Source organism: Microcebus murinus, chromosome 10, assembly GCF_040939455.1.
Source record: "Microcebus murinus isolate Inina chromosome 10, M.murinus_Inina_mat1.0, whole genome shotgun sequence".
NCBI classification, from domain to species: domain Eukaryota; kingdom Metazoa; phylum Chordata; class Mammalia; order Primates; family Cheirogaleidae; genus Microcebus; species Microcebus murinus.
This window is the reverse complement of record NC_134113.1, coordinates 62187858-62210253: the sequence shown is the minus strand read 5'-3', so window position 1 is coordinate 62210253 and position 22396 is coordinate 62187858. Positions and strand designations below refer to the sequence as shown.

The following is a 22396-nucleotide window of genomic DNA, read 5'->3' as shown; positions in this document are numbered from 1 at the left end:
TTGGCTTTGCCATTGGGAGATTTGGAAAAACCATTTGGAAGAAGGAACTTCCCTGCAAAACCTTAAAGACTCCTTAAGTTACAGGGTCTAGACAGTCAGTGGAGCCCCTTGACTGGCAAAGATTAGAAAGGAACTTAAGTTGCTTTTTCGAATATGGGGTTAAAATGGTTTTTATTTTTATATTCACAGAACTTTCTCAAACTGGGTCTTGCTTATTCCAAGAAAGAGTTCTTGGTGATTTTTCTCCTTGGCTATATCTCCAATTTGCCCTTGTAGCCAGACAGGGTGTGTTGAGGTGTTCCAGCATACAGAAGGGGGAAGAAGGGAAACAGGAATGACTTCAGCCCCATCCCATGTACTCCCAGAAGCTTACCATATTTCCTTGGGGAGAAAGGGAGGAAGTTTTTCTTCCTATTCCTTATAATCTTGCTCACACCAAAATATGTCAAGGCATAAAGTCTCACTATTCAATCAGTTTTAGGGGATGTGGCAAAGGGCCTTTCCTTTTTCTCAGATAAAAAGGGCTATAGACCCTAGGTTTTCCCTAAGGGAGGAAAAAAAGCTTAGCAGAGCACAAGAGAAGTCAGACGGATCAAAAGTCTCATAGGAAGGCACTGGGGTTGGCTCTAGGATCCTTCTGATTCCGAAATCTCATTGCTAGCCAAACACCAAGGATCTGTAGGAACAAAGGGAGAGAGATAATCAATTCTCAATCTCTGGAGTTAAGACTTGTAGAGAAAGGGTGTATGTGAAGAAACTGGAGAATGTTACCTCTGTAAAGCTAAAGAAGAGTCCAACACCCCCCAGGATTTTCAGCGCTTCATCTGAATGCTTAAGAAACTTTTCGCCACACATCTGGCATGTGGGGCTCTTGCTCTTGCAGATCTGAGGATAAAATGTGCATGTGGAGAATGCAAAGTTGCTATTCACCAGTATCTATGGTGAATGTCCACAGGAATTATTTACTATTATCTGACCAGTTCTAGATTTAAAATCCCACTTGGCTAATTCCCTAGTCTCTGTATTCAGCCCCCAGCACAAAGCCCCATTATAAGAGAGCTGCTAAAGAAGCAATGACATTAAAACCAAACTTTCCAGCTTGGACATTGTCTTTGCCCACTTTCCCTCCCCCTGCTGCTGCACCCTCTCCTTTGCTCCTCCCCCAAACTCACTGCCGTGCAGAAATCATAATCTTGTTGATAGAGGGTTGTGAAGTTGAATAAGCCACAACAATCAAAACTTCTTTCCAGTTCATCCCGAGTCTTGTTACTCATGACCCACCAAGAAGCATTGATGACATCTGTCTGAAGGATAAAGGCAGAGGGAAATCAGTCTCCCTACATCCTGATCTCAGTTTAAAGGCCTCAATTTCCCTATTCCAGCTAAGGGAGTCAACATCCCTTAGAAACACATGGTGTTACAATTGATGACAGATATCCACCTTCTCAGGTTCTCCCTCTAGATCATCTTCAGGAAAGATTAACCAAATACCCCAGAGGAAGCAAATGACTCCAGTCTGGAAGTAGTGGACCTGAGGATGATATTTGGGTAGTTGGGGCCAGACTGAGTGGAAGGAGTTAGAGGTTAATGAAAGGAAAAAAAAAAAAGAAAAGGTAAAAGGACATCCCCTTACCTGTTTGCTTCGGTTAATAGCCAGACATGAGCAAGAGATTCCAAACTGGAAGATGAAGACCAAACCAAGGATGATCATGTACTGAGATCAAGAGTTATGGAAAAAAAAAAAAGTCCTAGATTGCTTTATGTACCATCTATAATAACCATCTAGTCTCTTCATAGAATTTATGCCACCATGAGTTGAAAGTAAAATCAGCTCTTGCTTCATAAATTATGGTACAGGGCAGGGCAGAGAAACATGTCCCCATGGTCCCTAAAGTCCTGTACCCTCTGACTCAACCCTCCCAGAAGCCTGGATGCCCCCATCACTTCAGTTCAGGATACAAAGAATAGCAGGACTTGGTGGTGGTTGACAGCACCCACCAGTCCAGCCACTGCGATAAGGAGAAGGAAGATTCCCACAGCAATGACTCCTCCGATGATGTGGATGCTGGACACCAGACCCAGGCCCTTACCCCAGGCAGCCACTCCAATGAGCAACAAGCCCACCAGCTACAAGAAGCAAAGCAGGATACATCTCAATTCTAATGTGCAGTACAGTTGAAGGCCATTACAAGGGGGCTTGGGCAAAAAAAAAAAAAGAAATGATTGGTGTGGGAATGGGGAATGGGGCGGTGCTGTGGTAGCCAAGAGCATCCCTGAGCGCTCCTCCCAAAGGTCAGAATGGCTGGAATGGCGGGTAGGGGATGGCAGGGATGATAGAGTGGCTGAATATAAAAAGTGAACCCTTAGCATCACTCCATCACTTCTCTATATTTTGGGAGAAACAGGTAAACAGAAGGGATGGGACTTTATGCCCACAGCCTTCAGTTCACTTCCCCCACCCCCAGACAAACCCCTTCATCACCGGAAGTCTCCCCTCTTTCACGGAAGTCCCCAGGAATTCCCTCTTCGCCGGAAGTTCCCGGGAATCTTCCCGGAACCCTCAGTACACCCCTCTCCCCACAGGAAGTCCCCTAGAGATTCTCCCCACTCCGTCTTTCAGCCCTGAAGCTTCCCCCACCTCCAGAACCTCACCATATAGACCACGTTGAGCGCGCAAAGCGCATTCTTGGAGCAGGCAAATCCGCCGCAAACCATCTCCCCAGCTCTGGGGACCCAAGTGGTCCCAAGGACTTGGGGGGAGGGTATTGGGGACCGTCTTCTAAGATCCCGACAGCTTCTGTCTCTTTAAATCGAAGCCAGACAAACCCAATACTCTGCGCCTGCACCGTCCCACCCCTGCTTTTGGATTGGAGAAACTCGTGGCTAATCCAGGTCGTCGATGGTCTGAATGCCAATCAATCCGTATTACGTCACTGACCCGCCTCCTGGCCCCTCCTTTAGGTTCTCCATTGGATGAAACTTAAAACTAGGGGCAGGCTTTCCAGAGCTTCTCATAGGGACCGTGCCTAAACTCCAAAGACCCGGATTGAAAACGGAGCTTTCTGTGGTCGGAGTTGGGAGAGGGCTAATCCGAGGGAGGAGGCTCTGGAGAAACTCAGGTGAAGAGAGAGACACGGAGGCCCGGGACGGGGTGGGAGGTGGAGCTAGGCGGAAAGGACTCCTCCCCTCAAAGGAGGGCCCTTCTCCGCCCCTTTCCCTTAGTCTTGCAGTGACCTCATGATGACGCCATTGTTTTGTTGTTATTGCATCACACTCCAGAACACTCAGAGGAGCCAATTTAGCTTGGCTACGGAGGCCCCAGGTTCGGCATGGCAACCCTCAGCAAATCCTCACACGTTGATGTGTCTACTGGTATACATGTCGTGTCCCATATCCCCTCCTAACGGGGTGTGACTATGCCAGAAATTCAGTGTGGAAAACAGCAGCCTGAGGCTGGCGCACATCTGTATGTTACAATGCCACGGGTGCACACATGGTGTGCCCCACATCTTCAGAGCACATGCCTGATCCAGAGCTTGCAAAAAATGACAAAGGGAGGAGTCTGGGATGTGAGTAAATGAGGAGAAGGGGGAGTATGCATATTTTCACTCCAGGGTGGGTTGATCCATAACAATTATTTAGTGCTTTGACACATCATCCTTTTCATGGAGGTGAGGAAAGACAGAATTCTTCTCTCCCCTAGGATAAAAAAGCAGTATCAGTAGAAACAAAAAAGATAAACTTCCAGTCAACCGCACAGGATGATTTGTGTCTTCTTAGATTCTATGACTGCCTAAGTAGTATAGTCTTAAGCCTAGTCAGACTGCATGGGTTCCAACTTTGCCACTTACTAACTGTGTATCCTTTGGCCAAGTACTTACATTCTCTGTGACTGTTTCCTCATCTGTAAAATTGGGATAAATAACAATATACCTACCTCTTGGGTGGTTAATGTATGTAAAGTGCTTAGAACGGTACCTGGCACATGGTAAACACTCAATCTTAGTTTTTACTCTTCAGGCCATTTTACAGGTTCCAGTGGGTAATCCCAACCTCAATTGCTTCATCTCCAACTACACAGATATTCACATATTTATAATTTCCTGTCCTTCATAAATTAGTATCTAGAAGATATGCAGAAGAGACACTTGGCCAGGCCAGAGAGGTTTCAGTCTTGAAACAAAGTAATTAGGTTCAAACTACCTACCACCTCCAACCTCCCACTCCCTTGCTCCCAGCCCCAGCCCCTTCCCACCTGCAGCCCCCATCCTTGTTCTCTCCTTCATTTCTTCAACCACCCTCTTCTCTTTCCCATCCTAAATCAAGGGCAGGACAGTGGGATTAGGGAGAAGGGGAACCAGCTGGCAAGCATCTTGGTTGTGTGTTGTAGTCAAAAGGGTACCAATATTATAATCAGAAGATCTGGATCCATGTCTTTGACCTCTTACTACCCTCTTTGAGCTTCAGTTTCCTTTTATGCAGAATAGAGATAAATAATCCTACCCCTCAGGCCTGTCATGAGGATAAAATAAGTGAAAGTGTGTTGTAAACTATTAAATTTATAGACATGTTAATTATTATGAAAATAATTGAACATGCAGCATGGGGGTTTTATCTTGGGCCTGTTAAACAGGAGGTGGTCACAGTGGGTAGCTAACCAAGGAAGGGTTGTGTTGCAGGGCACATTGGGCTGTGTAGACAGGCTGGTGAGTACAAGTATATACTAGAATGCAGGGCTTTGAGGGTGACAGACCAAGTGTGTGTGTATTCCTGTGAGAGTTTGAGACAACACAAATCTGCAGGTCACCAAGAGTTTGGGATTGCACCTGGGACCTGGCTCACCACATTCTCCCGGAACCAACACCCATTTTAATTAACCACCTCCCACAGGAGGCCCTGGGCCAGATACTTGTTAAGGTCTCTCCATCCACCTGGCTGGGAAATCCTAGCAGAGGCTGGCTGGCAGGGCTGATAGGCTAACACTAGGGGGGGTGTGAGGTACAGGAGGCAGAGCTGTCCCAGGCTGTGGGTTTGAAACTCACCAGTCAGGAAGTGAGGCCGACAGACAGACGGAAGGGCGGGCAGGGGCGGGGAGTTCTGGGGCAAAGCAGAAGGGGCCTTCTGGGGTTCGGGGGCTGCAGGGCCATGGGCTTCAGGGCCAGAGGTTGCTGTTAGCCTGGCAAGACTGGTCTGGGCAACATGCATGCCCAGAGGCAGTTGGCTGTAGCCGCAGTGAGAGCAGAAGTCAGACGACATGAGGTGGCCAAGCAGGCTCTAAGTCGCCTCAGGAAGCTGGCAGAGAGGGTGGACAACACTGAACTTCGGGACAGCATCCAGGTCTCACTGGACAGCATACGAGGTAAGAGAAGGGTCAACTCCAATCTGGGTGTATTGGGGACCAGCAGGGGCAAAGAAGGGTTAGCTGTGTCATATATCACTTCCCAATCAGCTACTTCCTAGTCTCCAAGATGGAACTGGGACTCTGGGGAAGAATATATTTGGGGAAGATGGAAAAAGACATGGGAGGCATCATTCTTCCTTTTCCCCCAACTCTGATCCTTTTCCCAGGAGATCAAAATACAGGTCACTGTTGAGCTGACCTTCTTGGTAATGGAGAATTGGGTGAGCATGGGGAAGACAGGCTGTGACAGACCAATGGTGGACTCAGTCCCTGCCTGGGGAGTCCAGAGCAGGAAGCAGTCTGGGGCAGGAGGTTCTGGGACTGGATAATGTGTCCATTCCCAGGACCCATTAAGGATCAGTGACCTCTTGTTCTCCAGCTGTAGAGAGAAACACACACACACACACACACACACACACACACACCCAGGCATACTGAAATACAGCACACAGAGAATCTCAGGCTCTCAGGCACACACTCACACTCACACACCATGCTCTGCAGAGCTGAAGTATGGAGAAGTCCCCAGGACTCTTCTTGGTCCCCTCTCTTCCCCTTGCTCCTGTTCCGGTCTTCCTCCCCCCCCCCCCACACCTTCCGCTCTACCTCCTTAGTGCCATTAGAGCAAGTGATGACAACACAGGGAGGAAGTGCTGCCATGGCAACACCATCCGCCACATCCTCCTGCACACCCTAGCTTTCAGTCCTGTGGTGGGGCCCTGGCAGGAACAGCTTCTCTCCATCCACAAGGCCCCACTGCTGAGGAACTGGTGGAACTGGAGGTCATTTCCAGCTTGCTCTATTCTCATTCACCTCTGAGGTAGCACAAAGCTAACAATAGCAGGTTTCTCTGCTCATGAAAGGTGTCTGGTAGAAGCACATCATCTATCTCCATTCTCAGCAGCCTATGGGTGGGGGGCAGGAGGGGTGTCAAGAAACCATTCTTTCCATCAAGAACACCTCCTGCTAGACCTCTCTGCTGGTAGAGGCCACCAGAGCATAACTTGGGGAAGGAAAGGCTCCTTGGGATTCCTAGTGGGACAGTCTGATTCCTTACCATTGCCCTTTTGAGGTTAGTGCCACTCTCACCTCCTGTTCCCCCACTCTTTGCCAGTAACTACACCTGAAACCTTCCCTGACACCCATAGTGGTTGGAAAGGCAGACCTGGGGGAGTGGCCTGTGGGGCCTCCTAGAGAGAAACTCTAAGCCCCACCCCGTTTGAAAAAAAAAGGAGGAGGAGAGAGGTGTAGGCCAGGTAGAAAAGCTCTGCTTAGCTCTGAAGAAGGTGGTAGTGAGAAGGGGTGGAGGTGGAAATCTCTGAGAAGTCTCCACTACTTACAAGTGATTTGTTCTACTCCTTCCCTAAGAGTTGGGATTCTGTTCCCATTGAACATAAAGGAATACTGAGGCCATCCAAGGACTAAAGATTAAGCCAGAGCCAACAATTCTCCTTCACCCTCTACTTCAAAGAGGACTACTAAGGGGTTCTCCTGTCCTGGGATGATGTCATCCTGATTCTACAGAGAGAGGGAGAAGCTGCTGACCCCAGGGGACAGAACCATGCAGGGATTGGGTACAGGCCTCTGGGAAAACAAAGGGCTCCCAGCATCCTGGTTCAGCACCCCCCCACCCTCACCCCCCACCAGGCCGAGCATGCTGGCTTCTGCCTCCAAGAGCCGCCCACGGCAGCACTTATTATAGTCTCAGCTGCGTCAGGAGGGTGGGACGCCAAATCAGGGGACTGCTGAGACTCCCCAAGTCCTGGGGAGAGGTCTCCAAGGCTGTGGAGAGACCTCCCCCTGCCATGTCACCCCACCCCCAAGGGGTCTCAGCCTCACTTCCACATTGGCCTAACTGCTTCCTGACTGGAGGATAGAGAGCCTTGAACTCCAAGGCCCCTAGAAGAGTGGAGGACACAGAGCAGACAGTTTCCATTCAGTCTGCCTACCTCCTCTTTAACCTTCTAAAAAGAGTCCCACCCAGCAAACCTCAGGAGACTGAATGGGAACCCAAAAGGGGCTGGCTGGCGCTGCCTCAACTGAAGGGTCCTTATATTCGGGTAGTGAAATCTCCCACACATGGGTAACCAGGTGTGAGGGTGGTGCCTCCACAAACCCAACATCCCCAGTGGCCTCCCACCCACCATACACAGGGATCCTTCCTCTCTGCTTATTTGGCTGTTTCTGAGGCACTATTGGAGCTACAGTTGCTATGGAGACTGGATACATTTTGGTATGGGGGGTATCAATCTTAGAGGCACTCCTTCTCCCTTCACCTGGAACTGGAGCCTTTGACTCACCCTGTGGCCTGAACTCCTCCACCCCCTCCCGCAGGCACACCATCTCTTTACTACCCTACTAAGTTCCATGTTTGTCTCCATCCCTGGGGAACACTTTCCAAGTTCACTTTAGGACAGTTGGGCTCAAGTCGTGAGCCCATCAAAGTATCAAGTGTGGGGGTGTGGGTGGGAAAAGGAGCTGGGTCATGAGAAATGGAAAGTGTTTAGGTACCAAACAGAGACAAGGGGTCCCAGGAAAAGGATTTCAGAGCCCACTACATTCCCACTTCAGCTTTTGTAGAATTGGCAATAACCCCGAGTTGGCTCTGTTCACAGCTGTCTGTCCGCCCAATAAATCTATTTTCACCCTTGTCCCTAAATGCCATACCCCACAGTAGAGCTTCCTAACCTTGTGCAAGAGGAGGGGGCTAGGTTGTTTGAGGAGGTGAGTCCAAGTCCCAGGAAATCCAGCCCAGGATTTGGGAAGGAAATCCAGTCCTGGATTTTGCACCGCCCTCGCAGACAGCGGTGCTGGTGGAGAGAAGGTGGAGGGGGGAGATAGGGTGGGGGGGCTGGGGGCCGCCTCCTCCTCAATGTGAGGGGAGCGCCCGGACACAGCGCGCATCCGGACCGAGCCGAGCCCGGGCGAGGCCCCCGGACTCTTCGCCCGGATCTCACGCCCCTCCCCTCCCAGACCCCAGACCCGTGGGTTCCCACCCCCCTCCCGTTCCCTCCTTCCTCCCCCGCCGCCTCCCGCATCTCCATCCCCAGCATCCTCCCCGCGCCCCTGCGAATCCCCCGCACGGCCTGCCCCACTAGCTTTCCACCTTCCTCAAGACCCCCTCTCTTCTACCGCATCCGCGGCCCCTGTCCCTTGAGTCCCTTTTCCCCGCCCCTGCCTCCCCCGCACCGGTTCTTCCTTTCCCTCAGCCTCGGGTCCCCTTTTCTGCCCCCTATTCCTTCCTCTCCCCCATTTGCCCCCACTACTGTCATCCCCGCCCTCCCCCGCCCATCTCAGAGCCCCCACCCAGGCCGGGGTGCACGGTCCGGCGCGCCTCCCTGGAGCAGCACCAAGGTCCCAGGGCTCCAAGGGGGTGGGGGCGCAGGGCGGGGAGCATGGGGAGGGGGCGCCCCATGTGATGGGAGGGGGGCGCAAGCGGAGGCGGCGGAGGCGGCGGCGACAGCGGAGCCGGGCTGGGGGCTCAGCGGGGTCCGGGGTCTGGGGGCAGCGAGCAGGGCGGCCCCATGGCCGGGCCCCCCTGAGGCAGTCCGGGGGAGTCCCCTCCCCTCCCCAGCTCGGGGGTCTCTGGGCCCCATGAGCCGGGGCGCGGGCGCGCTTCAGCGCCGGACAACGACCTACCTCATCTCGCTGACCCTGGTCAAGCTCGAGTCGGTGCCTCCGCCACCGCCTTCTCCGTCTGTGGCCGCGGCCGGCGCCCCCGGGGCCAGAGGCTCCGAAGCCGGGGATCCTGGCAGCCCCCGAGGCGCGGAGGAGCCGGGCAAGAAGCGGCACGAGCGTCTCTTCCACCGGCAGGATGCGCTGTGGATCAGCACGAGCAGCGTGGGCGCGGGGGGCTCGGAGCCCCCCGCCCTGTCCCCGGCTCCGGCCAGTCCGGCCCGCCCAGTCTCTCCTGCTCCTGGCCGCCGCCTCTCCCTCTGGGCCGCCCCTCCGGGACCCCCGCTCTCCGGGGGGCTGAGCCCCGACCCCAAGCCCGGGGGCGCCCCCACCTCCTCCCGGCGCCCCCTACTCAGCAGCCCGAGCTGGGGGGGCCCGGAACCCGAAGGCCGGGCGGGCGGCGGCGTCCCTGGCTCGTCCTCCCCGCACCCTGGCACCGGCAGCCGGAGGCTCAAGGTGGCGCCTCCTCCGCCGGCTCCCAAGCCTTGCAAGACCGTGACCACGAGTGGAGCCAAAGCCGGCGGGGGCAAGAGCGCGGGCAGCCGCCTGTCATGGCCCGAAAGCGAGGGCAAGCCCAGGGTCAAGGGGTCAAAGAGCAGCGCCGGGACTGGAGCTTCTGCCTCTGCCGCTGCTGCCGCCGTCGTCGCCGGGGGAGGAGGTGCTGCAGCCGCGACCTCTGGTGGGGTCGGGGCTGGGGCTGGAGCCCGAGGGAAACTGTCCCCTCGGAAAGGCAAGAGTAAGACCTTGGACAACAGTGACTTGCACCCAGGACCGACTATCACCTCTCCTCTTCCGCTAACCGTCCCAGCAACCCCGACTTCAGCCGCTGCTGTCACTGCCGCCTCCGCGCAGCCCCCCGGGCCTGCACCTCCTATCACTCTGGAACCCCCAGCTCCAGGGCTGAAACGGGGCCGGGAGGGGGGCCGAGCATCCACTCGTGACCGCAAGATGCTCAAGTTTATCAGCGGCATCTTCACCAAGAGCACAGGGGGGCCTCCTGGCTCCGGGCCCCTTCCCGGACCCCCGGGCCTGTCTTCTGGCAGCGGGTCCAGGGAGCTGCTGGGCGCAGAGCTCCGTGCCTCCCCTAGTGAGTAGGGTCAGGGCCTGAGAACAGGGAGGGGAGGGCACCTGGAATGCTCGGCTTGGGGTGCGGGAGCGATGTTCAGGAAACTGGGGAAGCTTTCTTCTTGGGTGGGCTGATGAACCAGGGTCGCTCCTCTGCCCAGGACGGGGCAAAGAATAGGAGGTCTGGGAGCGGGGTGAGTAGCTACATTTTGCGACATGAGAGATGACTTGATTTTGGAGGAACTGAGAGAGCCTCAGAGCTTTCTGGGAAAATAATAACCTTGGTCAGAGTGACTGTAGGCAATCGCTCCCAGAGAAGCCCCAGAGCCCACTTCCAGCCTCAGCAGGACTCTGGGAGCGTGGAAACGGGGCTTTGCCGGTCTAGAGGGGCGTTGAAGGTGAAAGGGATGAGGAAGCCTCAGTTTCCCCTGAGCACTCGGGGCCAGTGGCGTGACTGTGACCTTGCAGGCAGCTCCTCGCCAGGGACAGGTCTTCCCTGGGCTGAGAGCAGGGCTGAGAGCAGGCTAGTGATGTTTTCCATGAAGTGAAGGCGGATTGGGCGGTACGCGAGTGCGCGGGGGGCTGGAACGTGCCGAATATTTAAATGTGAAGTGAGAGTGCGGGTAGCAAGCCTCACCTCCCCCGCCGCCCACCCCGCCCCCGCCCCGAGCGGCGCTGCAACCCGCCTGGGACTGACCCCGGAGTGAGTCAGGGGGGCAGAACTGCTGCAAAGGCAATTCTTACCCCGGGAGACTTGGGAGGCGGCACCGCGAAGGCAGTTTTTTCCCCCGAGGGGTGTATATTATTTTATTTTCTGGAGGAGATAGGCGGGGGACTCTTGATTCGGCTCACACTCCTGGGAGGGGAGGCGGGTCCAGGAGCGGAGGCGGCCCCCGGGGTTTGGCTCCGGAGCGGGTGGGAGCAGATGGCTCCGGATCCCAGAGTTCCCGCCGCAGCTGCGGCGCCCCGGGAACGTCCGGCCAGTGTCAGGCGCGGGGGCCGGACCGGCGGGCGGAAGGAGCGTCCTTTCCCCCAGGCCTGTGGCTTCTCTCTGCCAGGGGATGGAGCCCTTCCCCAGTTCTTCTGGAGGGCGCTAGTGGGAGGGCGTGGGAGCAGGAGGCACAGGAAAACCCAGGCTCTATCCCTTGGGCTGTGGGGAGGGGTCAGGCGCACAGTGCCCGTTGACCTTGAAAAAGGAGGGAAGGCCCTCACCTCAGTTTATCTCCTGTGAAATGGAGACGTAGGAAGACCCACTCTCTCCTGTGTTCCAGCACCTCCTCCCAGGAGCTGCCCTGGGAATCAGTAGGTCAGGGAGGAGCTCGTCTTCTATTCTCTTTCCAGAGGGAAGAACCTGCCACCATCAGAGCCCTGGTCTCCCTGTCTGGGGCAGGGACTCACGTTTGGGGATGTGCTTTAAGGGAGATGCCAACTGAAGTATTTTTGTCTTAGCTAGCTCCGTTGCTAAGCAACCGCTGAGCGGCAGCAACAGCTGTGGGGAGAGCGGCTGGGATGGGAGGACTGGGGACCACTCTCAAACCTATCTGTTCTACACATCTCTCCAGCACAGGGGGGTTAGGGGAAGCCGCAGAGGGAGGAGAGTGGCTGAGGGTTGGGAGTCCTCCTGGGCTGGGAACCTCCCCACTTACTCCCCTTCTCCCATTACAGAGGCCGTGGTCAATAGCCAGGAATGGACTTTGAGTCGCTCCATTCCTGAACTGCGCCTGGTAGGTAACCCGGTCCCCTTGCCTGTAGGGAAAGCTGGCCTCCCACTCACTGCATTCTCAACTCTATCCCTTCTCCTCTCCCCTTCTCTCTGTCTGTGAGAACCGGGAATCGAATCGTTTTCCAGTTCTCCTGAAAGTCTACCTTCATAGCACCATCCTGGGCTTGCCACATCCCCACAACTTCTTTAGTCTTTATCCTCCCATCCCCTTTTCTGTCTATGGACCTCTCCAGGACCTCTTCCCTTTGGTCCTTTATGTACTTTGTTAGAATTGGGTAAAACTTTCCATCTAGTGCTTAGAGTTGTGACATGCTACACACATACAGATCTGGTATATTTCCCAAACAACACAACACAAAAAAAAACTGGTACTGAATTGCTGACATTTTGCAGCTTGTGGTCCACTTTGAGCTTTGGGATCATTTCTTACCACAGTCATTCCCTGATCTTCCCAACTGCTGTCTCCTGACTGACTGTCATCCAGCCCCAGAAGGGCCCTACTTGGTTGATTTAACACTGCCAGTCCCTTTGGGTTCTCTGGAGTGTCCAAACCCAAGCATCCTGCTTTCTCTTAATTCCCACAATCTCTGCTCTGCAATCTTGCCCTCAGGGTGTGCTGGGTGACGCCAGGAGTGGGAAGTCATCGCTCATCCACCGATTCCTGACGGGCTCATACGAGGTGCTGGAGAAGACAGAGAGTGAGTTCTCAGGAGCCATAGTAAGCTAAGGATTGGGGTCAGGGGTCAGGAGTAAGATCAATGACTAGGCAGGTATGGAGATCAGGGGGAAGGATGAAGCCACAATAGCTAAGGTACAGGGAGCATGGGGATGTTTTCACCTCTGACCTATTGCCTCTTCTGACTCTTCTGAACAGGTGAGCAGTACAAGAAAGAGATGTTGGTTGATGGACAGACTCATCTGGTGCTAATCCGAGAAGAAGCTGGGGCACCTGATGCCAAGGTGAGGGGCGGAGGATGGGAGCATAAGCTGGCTTGGGTCAGCACTGGCCAAGGAGAGGGCTCTGGTTTCCCAGGTCTCACTTGAGACAGTGTCCACAGGAGTAGACCTGTCTGACTCTCCATTTACTCCCTCACCCCCCGCAAGTTCTCAGGCTGGGCAGATGCGGTGATCTTCGTCTTCAGCCTGGAGGATGAGAACAGTTTCCAGGCCGTGAGCCGTCTCCATGGGCAGCTGAGCTCCCTTCGGGTGGAGGGACGAGGAGGCCTGGCCCTGGCACTGGTGGGGACACAAGGTAAGGAGGGTTGGGGGAGCACTGCTTTCAGGGGAGGCCCTGAGGAGGCCACGGAGGTATTGTCCAACATGGGCAATAACTTGTTAAGGTGTGGAAATGGCCACTTGGATTCCAGTGACCTCTTGGAGGGAGTCTGGTCTCCAAAAAAAGGAATTGTGAAACCAGACACAAACTTCCCAAGGTCTGAGCAGAGAAAAGGGGACCTCCAGGGAAGAAAGGACAGTTAAAATAGCCATCTCGGTTCCTCCCTGAAATCTCACCTATCTTGTGTTCTCACACTGCCATTTCCTGGTGCCACCGCCATAGGACAGAAAATCTCAAGTCCTAGTGTGGATAGAAAGCCTTTTCCATCTTCCCTTTGCTACAGCTGGGTCAGGCTGACACCTTTTAAAGGAACTTATCTAAAAACAAGGAGAAAACACAAAGTAAATAATGGAGAAAACAAGAGGACAGAAACTGTTTTAGTTGTCAAAGTAGTGATTCAGAGGCTCTCAAAGTCTTTGCCAGGTGAAGAAGACTTTTCTGTACTCACCTGTGTGAGCTGGCAAGCCTTTCCATCTGAATGCCTGCTCTGCAGGTGCCTGCCTCCACCTGTTGCTTGCCTCCTCGCTTCTTGTTGCAGAGTGAGCAGTCCACCTGTTGCCCATGGACACCCAACCTCTTCCTAGTTCACATGCCAAGTGTGTTCTCACTCGTTCAGGGATCGGTGGGATTACAGGGCAAGGTGATTATCACTCATGCATGAGTCTCACCCATTTCAGACTTTGTCAGGAAGTGCCACTCACCTCTGGAGTATTCTTTGAAGACACACACACACACACGCAGACAAACACAGCTTACCCAGCCGACTCATATGTGAGCTGGGCCCAGCACCCAGAAAGGGCTTATACACTCACATTCCATGTGGTCACAGGAGGCATGTTCTCACACCCCATCCCCAGTGGGCCCAGCCAGAGCCTGAGCACAAGGGAAAGGGAATCCTGAAAAGTGGGAAAGGGGCCCTTCGTTCAATCCTGCCTCTTTCCTGTCCCCTCAGACAGGATCAGTGCTTCCTCCCCTCGGGTGGTGGGCGATGCTCGTGCCCGGGCTCTGTGCGGGGAAATGAAACGCTGCAGCTACTATGAGACTTGTGCAACCTATGGGCTCAATGTGGATCGGGTCTTCCAGGAGGGTGAGTGTGCTGATCTCCAGCATATGTGGGGAGCCGGGAGCTAGAGGCCTGGGACATTCTTAGAAGTCGGGCATCCAGGCCTCTCTCTGAGTGACATTAGCCTCTGTGGGAGGGAGGAGAGAGCAGGGAGGCCAGAGGACGTTTGCTTAATAGTCACAAGGCCTTTCCAGGCCTGAGGAGCTGGCGAGGCCACAGGTGGCATGAAGGCCACAGTGACAAGAAGTTGGGGCCTATGTTATCTACTGGGGATTGCTCAAAGCTGGGCATGGAAGGGTGGTCTTGGGTATTCGGCCTGCTCATACCTCTTCTCCTTCCCACTCCTCCTCTCCTCAGTGGCCCAGAAAGTGGTGACCTTACGCAAACAGCAACAGCTTCTGGCTGCCTGCAAGTCCCTGCCCAGCTCCCCAAGCCACTCAGCTGCTTCCACCCCTGTAGCTGGGCAGGTGAGTTGGGGTTTCAGAGTGCACAGAGGGGCTGGTAAGATGCAGAGGAGGGGCTGGGCATCCCAGGACAGGTACAGAGTACCCCAGGTGGTTGGGGGAGCAGGGGAACAGATGGAAATGGCTGTGAAACTATTTGTAGAAAGAGCGTTGGACTGGAAATCAACCAGATTTGAGACACCATTTGCAACATCCTTGAGCAAGTCACCTAACCTCCCAAGGTTAGCAGGAAGATTATATAGCATAATGCTTGTGAAATCAAACTTTGCAAAATTTAAAGCACTGTAACAATGCTAGTGACGATATTTTATTATTAATGATAATATAAATAAATGGTGAGGAGATCAAGGAATGTCTCAAATTCCCCATAACTAGGTAGAAGTGTAGCTTGGTGGGATAGGGGCATCTCAGCCCTGCTAACTCTTCCGTATGCACTCAGGCTAGTAACGGGGGCCACACTAGCGACTACTCTTCTTCCCTCCCATCCTCACCCAATGTCGGTCACCGGGAGCTCCGAGCCGAGGCAGGTGCAGTGGTTGGATTGAGCACCCCAGGGTCTCTACACCGAGCAGCCAAGCGCAGGACGAGCCTTTTTGCGGTATTGGACATGTTGACCTCCCCCATCTTCCTGTCCCTTGTCACCTGCCCATCTTCCCTTGTCCTAGACCCCTCTCTCGTGGACCCTTCCTCATCTGTCTTTCCTGTCCTTCCATCAGTGTATCCCTCTATCCATCCTTAACTGATTCCAATAACCATTCCAGAATCGTCGGGGTAGTGACTCTGAGAAACGGAGCTTGGACAGTCGGGGAGAGACAACAGGGAGTGGGCGAGCCATCCCCATCAAACAAGTGAGTGGCACAGGGCCTGGGCAGGCTGAGGGCAGCTGGTCTTAGCTGGCTTTTCTCCCACACGTGTCTTTCCACATTCCAGAGCTTCCTATTAAAGCGAAGTGGCAATTCCTTGAACAAAGAATGGAAGAAGAAATACGTGACCCTGTCTAGTAATGGCTTCCTACTCTACCACCCCAGCATTAACGTGAGTGGCAGAGACTGAGCCACACTGGCCAGCCTTGGATGCCCTTCCAGCTCTACCTGTCCGTACCTCTGACAAGCACTAACATCACTTCTGGGAAGCTCTAGTCCTGTTCTCTTAAGTTTAGCAAGCATGTGTTAAGAGCCCACCATGTGCCCATGCCAGGAATGTAAAGGTAAATACATCTCTGCAGGAACTTTCAGTCTAGTGGGCGAGCACCCAGGAGGGGCCTCTCCTTGGCCCACTTTCAGGGAATGCTTTATGGAGGAGAGAGTGCTGGGCCACGTCTAAGGGGCCCATCCCCTAGAAGCGCATCCTAACCCCTTCAGTTCCCAGCACCCTCCCCAGTCCCTCTCATCATCATCATCGAATGCTGCCCGCACTGCCAAGGACCCCAACTTCCCTGCACTCTCGACCCTGTACCCCTCCAGGATTACATCCACAGTACTCATGGCAAGGAGATGGACTTGCTACGAACAACAGTCAAAGTCCCTGGCAAGCGGCCCCCAAGGGCCATCTCTGCTTTTGGCCCCTCAGCCAGCATTAATGGGCTGGTCAAAGACATGAGCACTGTCCAGATGGGTGAAGGCCCTGGTGAGTGGGGCTCATGACAAAAGGGCAGGAAAGGGGCCAGGACTGGGGGAAAGGGGTAGGAGGGGTAAGAGTGAAGTGGGGGCTGCCACTAGATAAATGAGAAGGTGGTTGATAAAGAGGGAGATCTCATGGGGAAAGGCCCGGGAGACAGAGAGGCTTACTGAGGTTTCATCTTCTCCTTTTAACAGATGCCACAACTCCCATGCCAAGCCCAAGCCCCAGCCCCAGTTCCCTGCAGCCACCACCAGACCAGACATCCAAGCACTTGCTGAAGCCAGACCGGAATTTGGCCCGAGCCCTCAGCACTGGTCAGTGGAGACCACCCTCCATCTACTGTCTTCCAGATCCAAATGGGATGTGGGTGGGAAATGAGTTCTGGGTGGAGACTTGGAGGCTGGAATGAATGCATGAGTGAACACATGGAGCCCCACACATGAACACCCGTCTACCAGGTGCCAGGCTCCAAGCTCAGTCATGTTATGTCTATCATCACGGTTAAGACAAGTGAGCTCCATATCTTCTACTGCTCAGAAAAAGAATAAAATAAAATAAAAAAAAAGACAAGTGGGCTCCAAAGCCAACTGCCTGAGCCCAAGTCCTGACGTGCCATGTAGGTAAGTTACTTGACCTCTCCATGCCTCAGTTTCCTCATCTGTAAAATAGACACAATAGTTGCTACCTCACAGGGTTGCTTTGAGGCTTAAACAAACAGAACATTGTCCAGCATATAGTCAGCTGTTATTGTTTGGCATGCTTGAATATATATATATATATATATATTTGTTTTTTTTTAATAGCAAGTAACATTGTAACAAATGATCCTCACAGCAACCTTGTCAGGTCAAGATCATGATCCCCATTTTAGGGAGAAACTGAGTCTAAGATTAAGTGATTTGCTTAAGGTTTCAAGGCCAGTGAGTGGCAGAACCAGGGTCTGAGTACAGGTCTGACTCTAAACCACTCATCTGCCCACCTCCCCATGAATGATCAAGGAAGACCTAGAGAGGGACAGTTAAGGAGGGTCCCCCTAAAATGCCAAAGCTAGCTCAGGAGAGGAGACAGGCTATTGAGAAATCAGGAAATCTGTGTAAGGGGCAACTGAGGCAGCTGTGTCCTCCTCCCTAAGACTGCACCCCATCTGGAGACCTGAGCCCTCTGAATCGAGAACCCCCTCCTTCTCCCATGGTGAAGAAGCAGAGGAGGAAAAAACTGACAACACCATCCAAGACTGAAGGCTCAGCTGGGCAGGCTGAAGGTGAGGCTTTGGTGGGCAGTTCTACTCCCACCCTGGACCCTCAGTCCCAACATCAGATCCCTGGCCCAGCTCCTGCAGCAGGAGGAAAAGTGCCTGAGCTGAGTGCTTGACTATCATTACCACTGCACATAATTTAGTGGAAAAGTAGATGGACATTCCCCGGCCCCTGTTCTCCTCCCCTGTCCCCAGCCAAAGCCCAGTCTCCAGCCTCTGTTCTCAGTGACACCCATAAGTCTGTAGCTCCTGTTCCCTCTCCTAGTGACCCTCTAGTTCCTGTTCCTGCCCTTAACTCCACTTACCTGCCCCCAGCCCCTGCACTCAGAAGTCCCCCTGGCCCCCAGTGATTCAGCCCCAACCTCAGTTTCCCCCATTGACTCCTCAGCTCCTGGGCTCTGGCCACCCAGCCCCTGCTCCCAAGAACCTTCAGCAATAGCCAAGTTCCCCCAACAGCTCTTGACCACAATGATCCCCATTCCTGTCCTCCAGTGACTGCCCCCCCAGGCCCCAGGGCCCTCTCATTCCAGCCCTGTGACCCAGCTTCTGTCCTCCTGCCCCATGCTCACTCAGATCCTGCCCCTCCCTCCTTCTCCCAGAGCCCCGGCTCCTTACTGGTCATAATAACCCGTCCCCACTGCCCCTGCTCTCTGCCGGGTGCTCAGACCCAGGTTTCAGATCTGCCTACTCTCATGGCTCTTGGCTTCTGCTCCACTCTGCTCTGGGGCCACTGACTTTAGTTCTGCTTTCTCTCCCCATCTGTCTGTCCTGCTTTGTCTCTGGCACTCTGTCACTGTCTCTCTCCATCTCTCCATCTGCCTCTCTTTCTCCTTTTTTCTTGGTCTCTCTTTCTGTCTTCTGCTCTCTCTTCTATCTCTATCTCCTTCGCTTCGGGAAACCAGCCAAGCGCAAAATGTGGAAACTAAAATCCTTTGGTAGTTTAAGAAATATTTATAAAGCAGGTAACAAGTGGGGAGCCGGGAAGGGTGCTCAGCTGGGGTGCAGAGGGGTGGGGGTGCCCCTGCCTTCCCCTGCATGTGCTCGGGCTTCCTGCTATCCCCCACCCTCTGCTTCCCCTACCCCCACTGCCCCCTCCCAGGGGCTCGGGATGGACATCAGGGAGGACGGGTTTGGGGAAGGCAGCCCCTGCTTGAACTCAGTTCCTCATGACCCCATCATATCCCTCCTAGAGGAAAACTTCGAGTTCCTGATCGTGTCCAGCACTGGTCAGACGTGGCATTTTGAGGCGGCCAGTTTTGAGGAGCGGGATGCTTGGGTCCAGGCCATCGAGAGTCAGATCCTAGCCAGTTTGCAATGCTGTGAGAGCAGTAAGGTCAAGGTAAGGGTTAAGGGGTGGGGTGGGTGGAAGGAGAGCAGAGGTGTTTGAAGAGGAGGTTTTGAGGGAGTCATTGCCAACCCCAACCCTCTCTGCAGCTGCGCACTGACAGCCAAAGCGAAGCCGTGGCCATCCAGGCGATCCGGAACGCCAAGGGGAACTCTATCTGTGTGGACTGCGGGGCCCCCAGTGAGTGCAAGAGGGTGCCGAGGGGGCCTGGGAGGTGGTATGTCAGGCTGGGTTCACTGGAGTCAGCGAATGCTGTGAGAGCCGACCTCTGCACTTCGTCCCCAGACCCCACGTGGGCCAGCTTGAACCTGGGCGCACTCATATGCATCGAGTGTTCCGGCATCCACCGCAACCTGGGCACACACCTGTCCCGCGTTCGCTCTCTCGACTTGGACGACTGGCCGCGGGAGCTGACCCTGGTGCTGACGGCCATTGGCAACGATATGGCCAACCGCGTGTGGGAGAGCGACACGCGGGGTCGCGCCAAGCCCACGCGGGACTCTTCCCGGTAAGCGTGAGGGACCAGAGTGGGGTGAGGGTGGGGTTGCTGCGAGTGTGCAGGTCCTGAGAGGGTCCTCTAGGTAGGAGGCAGAGATCCTGGCTCGGGGTCCCTTGAGCCCTTTACCGTTGACTCTTGGTCTTGCAGGGAGGAGCGTGAGTCGTGGATTCGCGCCAAGTACGAGCAGCTGGTGTTCCTGGCGCCGCTGGGCACCACCGAGGAGCCCCTGGGCCGCCAGCTGTGGGCCGCGGTGCAGGCCCAGGATGTGGCCACCGTTCTCCTGCTTCTGGCCCATGCGCGACACGGGCCACTGGACACCAGCGTAGAAGACCCGCAGCTCCGCTCCCCACTGCACCTGGCGGCCGAGCTCGCCCATGTTGTCATCACGCAACTGCTGCTGTGGGTACGTGAGTGGGAGATAGGTAAAGGGGTCTTTGAGGATTCCGTCTCTGGAACGTCTGGCGCGGGAGAGCGCCATCTTCCCCAAGGGACCCTGGAGATGGGCTCGGGAATCTGGGAGGCGCCGAGCGGTGTGGGTCCCCTGGGGGACGCGCGGTCACGCGGCCGTTTCCGCCCTCTAGTACGGCGCAGACGTGGCGGCCCGAGACGCGCAGGGCCGCACGGCGCTGTTCTACGCCCGCCAGGCTGGAAGCCAGCTGTGCGCCGACATCCTTCTCCAGCACGGCTGCCCGGGCGAGGGCGGCAGCGCAGCCACCACGCCCAGCGCGGCCACCACGCCCAGCATTACCGCCACGCCCAGCCCCCGCCGCAGGAGCAGCGCCGCCAGCGTGGGCCGCGCCGACGCCCCGGTTGCGCTGGTATAGTTGCCCACCGGGACAGACACCCCCACCCCCTCGCGGGCCGGGCACGCCACACCGGGCGGACCGCTGGACAGATGTACCCACCCACCTCTCCAATCCGCACCCTGCCCCACGGGAGCACTTCCTACCCCCACGAAGACACAGCCCCCACGCCTCCCAGAAGACACAAACTCACCTCCCTCTCCCCAACGAGGCACGGAGACCCCAGCTCAACACGCCCCCTGTCCACTGTTCCACACTCGGATTGCTCTGGGTCTGCCCGCTAGGTGTTTGCGGAACGGGACCCCCGCCGCGGTTCGGGCTCCTGGGCGCTTGGACCGTGCCCGCTTGCACCCCCTAGGGGCGGGAAAAAGACCCAGTCTTGCCTGTGCTCAACTATCCCTAGGCGGGAGCCCATACCCAGGCTGGCTCCTGGGGCGACGCCACGCCAGAGGGAGGGGTTAGTATGTAGGTAGGGCTAGCCCTGGGACTCGGGGCCAATTCGGGGACCCCCCCTTCCATGCTGATCTCACTGCCCAATAAAGGGGGGAAGGGCAGCGAGGGGCAGGACCCCTGCTGCTTACGGGGGTAGGGGGTCCCCAACCCTTTCCGTGAAAGGGACCATGAGGAGTGGAAATTAGGACGTTCCCCTAACACCTACCCATGGATGGAAGCTAAAGGGCTGGGGGGGAGCAAGAGCCTGGGTCCCTCCTCACTACTATCTCGGGAGGGAGAAGGGATGGAGCTGGAGTGGGCTAAGGGGGCTGGGGGAGTCTTGTAATTTATTGCTTTGTTCCCCAACATGGGGGCAGGGGCGGGCAGGGGCGTGGGGAGGGCGTTTTGGGGTAAGGGAAGCCAAGGGTGGGCAGGGGGTGGGGTGGGGTGGGGGTGCTCTCGGGTTGTGAGTGTCTGTGACCGTGACTGCGTACCTGTGACTGTGCAGCGCCCGTGGTGATCTGGGGTAGGGGGCACCCCTACAATGGGACCCCTCCCCCATTGTTCTCCTGTCCAGCCCCTCCCTCCCACCGGAGCAGCTCCAGACCCATCCCTCACCCTCCTGGTCCCTCCCAGCCAGGGCTGAGAGGATGTGAGGTGACTGGGAGGGTTTCCAGGCTCCCTTCCCCATCCCCAGAAGGGGGGTGGTGGGGTGGACTTACCTGGCCCAGCCCTGCCTCCCTCAATCAACCCAGCTCTTGGGCTGTCTGTGTCAGTGGTTTCCGGTCTTTTTTTTTTTTTTTTCTGGCTAAAATATTTTGCAAAGGACCAGGTAATTGGGGAGGGGAGTGGGATGGGGGCAGGGGGGAATGCCCCCCTCATCTCCTCGGAGGCAGGTGGTGTGAATCTTTAACAGCAATTAAAGAGGAAGTGATTTTGTCTAGGGGGTGAGCTGCTGGTCTGTTTTTGAAGAGGCAGGTCAGGGTATGGCCTTGGTCATGGTGGGGAACTGGGGTGGGAGAGGGCCAGACAGAGGTGCTTCCCACTGGGGCTGGTGGCAGGGCAGTACCCATGGGCAAAGAGGTGGTTTCAAAGTGTACAACAACTCTGGGCTCATGTAGTGGAAGGACATGGGCATATCCAGGCAACAGTGGGGATCCTGGGAGCAGAGAAGTCACTGACTTCCCAAGAAGACCCTGGTTCTGGGGGAGAGTTGGGGTGTGGTGCTTAGAGGAGAGGGCAGGCCTATGGAGAGGGGTGAGAAGATGGGGTAGCCTTGGTTAAGATCAGAAACTTTGGAGACGGACTTGATTTTGAAACCTGGCCCTCTACTTCATAGCTAGGTGACCTTGGTAGCATCCATATATTTGTATTCTGAAAAATATCAGAGGGCACCTGGTAAGTACTCCTGGGGAGAGCTGCCCAGCCGGCCTGCTCACTTTGAAGAGCAGAGGCTATCGTAGGGGCCCTTTCCCTGGCCCTAGTAAGGAGGTGCTCCAGAGGGAAAGGGTGAAAGATCTCCTGGAAAGATTTCCAAGCTGGCTGCAGAGGTCCCTGCTGTCCACAAATTCTATGCCAGCTGATGCAAGCATTTGTCCCCCTCTGTGTCATCAACGGGGCCACCAGGCCACTGCAACCTGAGGCCAGTGCTGCCTCCAGGAGCTGTAGTACTGTTAGGCTCTGCATGTAGCCACTACCACTATTTCTTCAATGCA

General features: G+C 55.2%; 2 protein-coding genes across 5 annotated transcripts; one reads left to right on the top strand and one right to left on the bottom strand.

Moving 5' to 3' along the window:
- Positions 1-154: 154 nt before the first annotated feature.
- On the bottom strand, positions 155-9123 carry TSPAN31 (tetraspanin 31). 2 transcript variants are annotated; one of them, XM_012777130.3, is made up of 6 exons: positions 9041-9123; positions 1960-2127; positions 1634-1714; positions 1173-1304; positions 772-885; positions 155-676 (listed from the first exon to the last, which is right to left on the bottom strand). In XM_012777130.3, the coding sequence occupies exons 3-6, from the start codon at positions 1709-1711 to the stop codon at positions 602-604; spliced, it is 399 nt and encodes a 132-aa protein (XP_012632584.1). In that variant the 5' UTR covers positions 1712-1714; positions 1960-2127; positions 9041-9123; the 3' UTR covers positions 155-601. The 2 variants fall into 2 exon arrangements, with proteins under 2 accessions (XP_012632584.1, XP_012632582.2); XM_012777128.3 differs by lacking the exon at positions 9041-9123 and adding an exon at positions 2653-2890.
- Positions 5152-21624, top strand: AGAP2 (ArfGAP with GTPase domain, ankyrin repeat and PH domain 2). 3 transcript variants are annotated; one of them, XM_012777117.2, is made up of 19 exons: positions 8282-10163; positions 11807-11865; positions 12475-12562; positions 12739-12824; positions 12969-13116; positions 14153-14287; positions 14621-14730; positions 15167-15325; positions 15489-15575; positions 15658-15762; positions 16191-16353; positions 16542-16661; positions 17480-17608; positions 18505-18564; positions 18793-18941; positions 19037-19127; positions 19233-19455; positions 19594-19849; positions 20028-21624. In XM_012777117.2, the coding sequence occupies exons 1-19, from the start codon at positions 8996-8998 to the stop codon at positions 20268-20270; spliced, it is 3579 nt and encodes a 1192-aa protein (XP_012632571.1). In that variant the 5' UTR covers positions 8282-8995; the 3' UTR covers positions 20271-21624. The 3 variants fall into 3 exon arrangements, with proteins under 3 accessions (XP_012632573.1, XP_012632571.1, XP_012632572.1); XM_012777119.3 differs by lacking the exons at positions 8282-10163; positions 18505-18564 and adding an exon at positions 5152-5359 and having other exon boundaries at positions 20028-21022; XM_012777118.2 differs by lacking the exon at positions 18505-18564 and having other exon boundaries at positions 8882-10163; positions 20028-21023.
- The last annotated feature ends 772 nt before the right edge of the window (positions 21625-22396 follow it).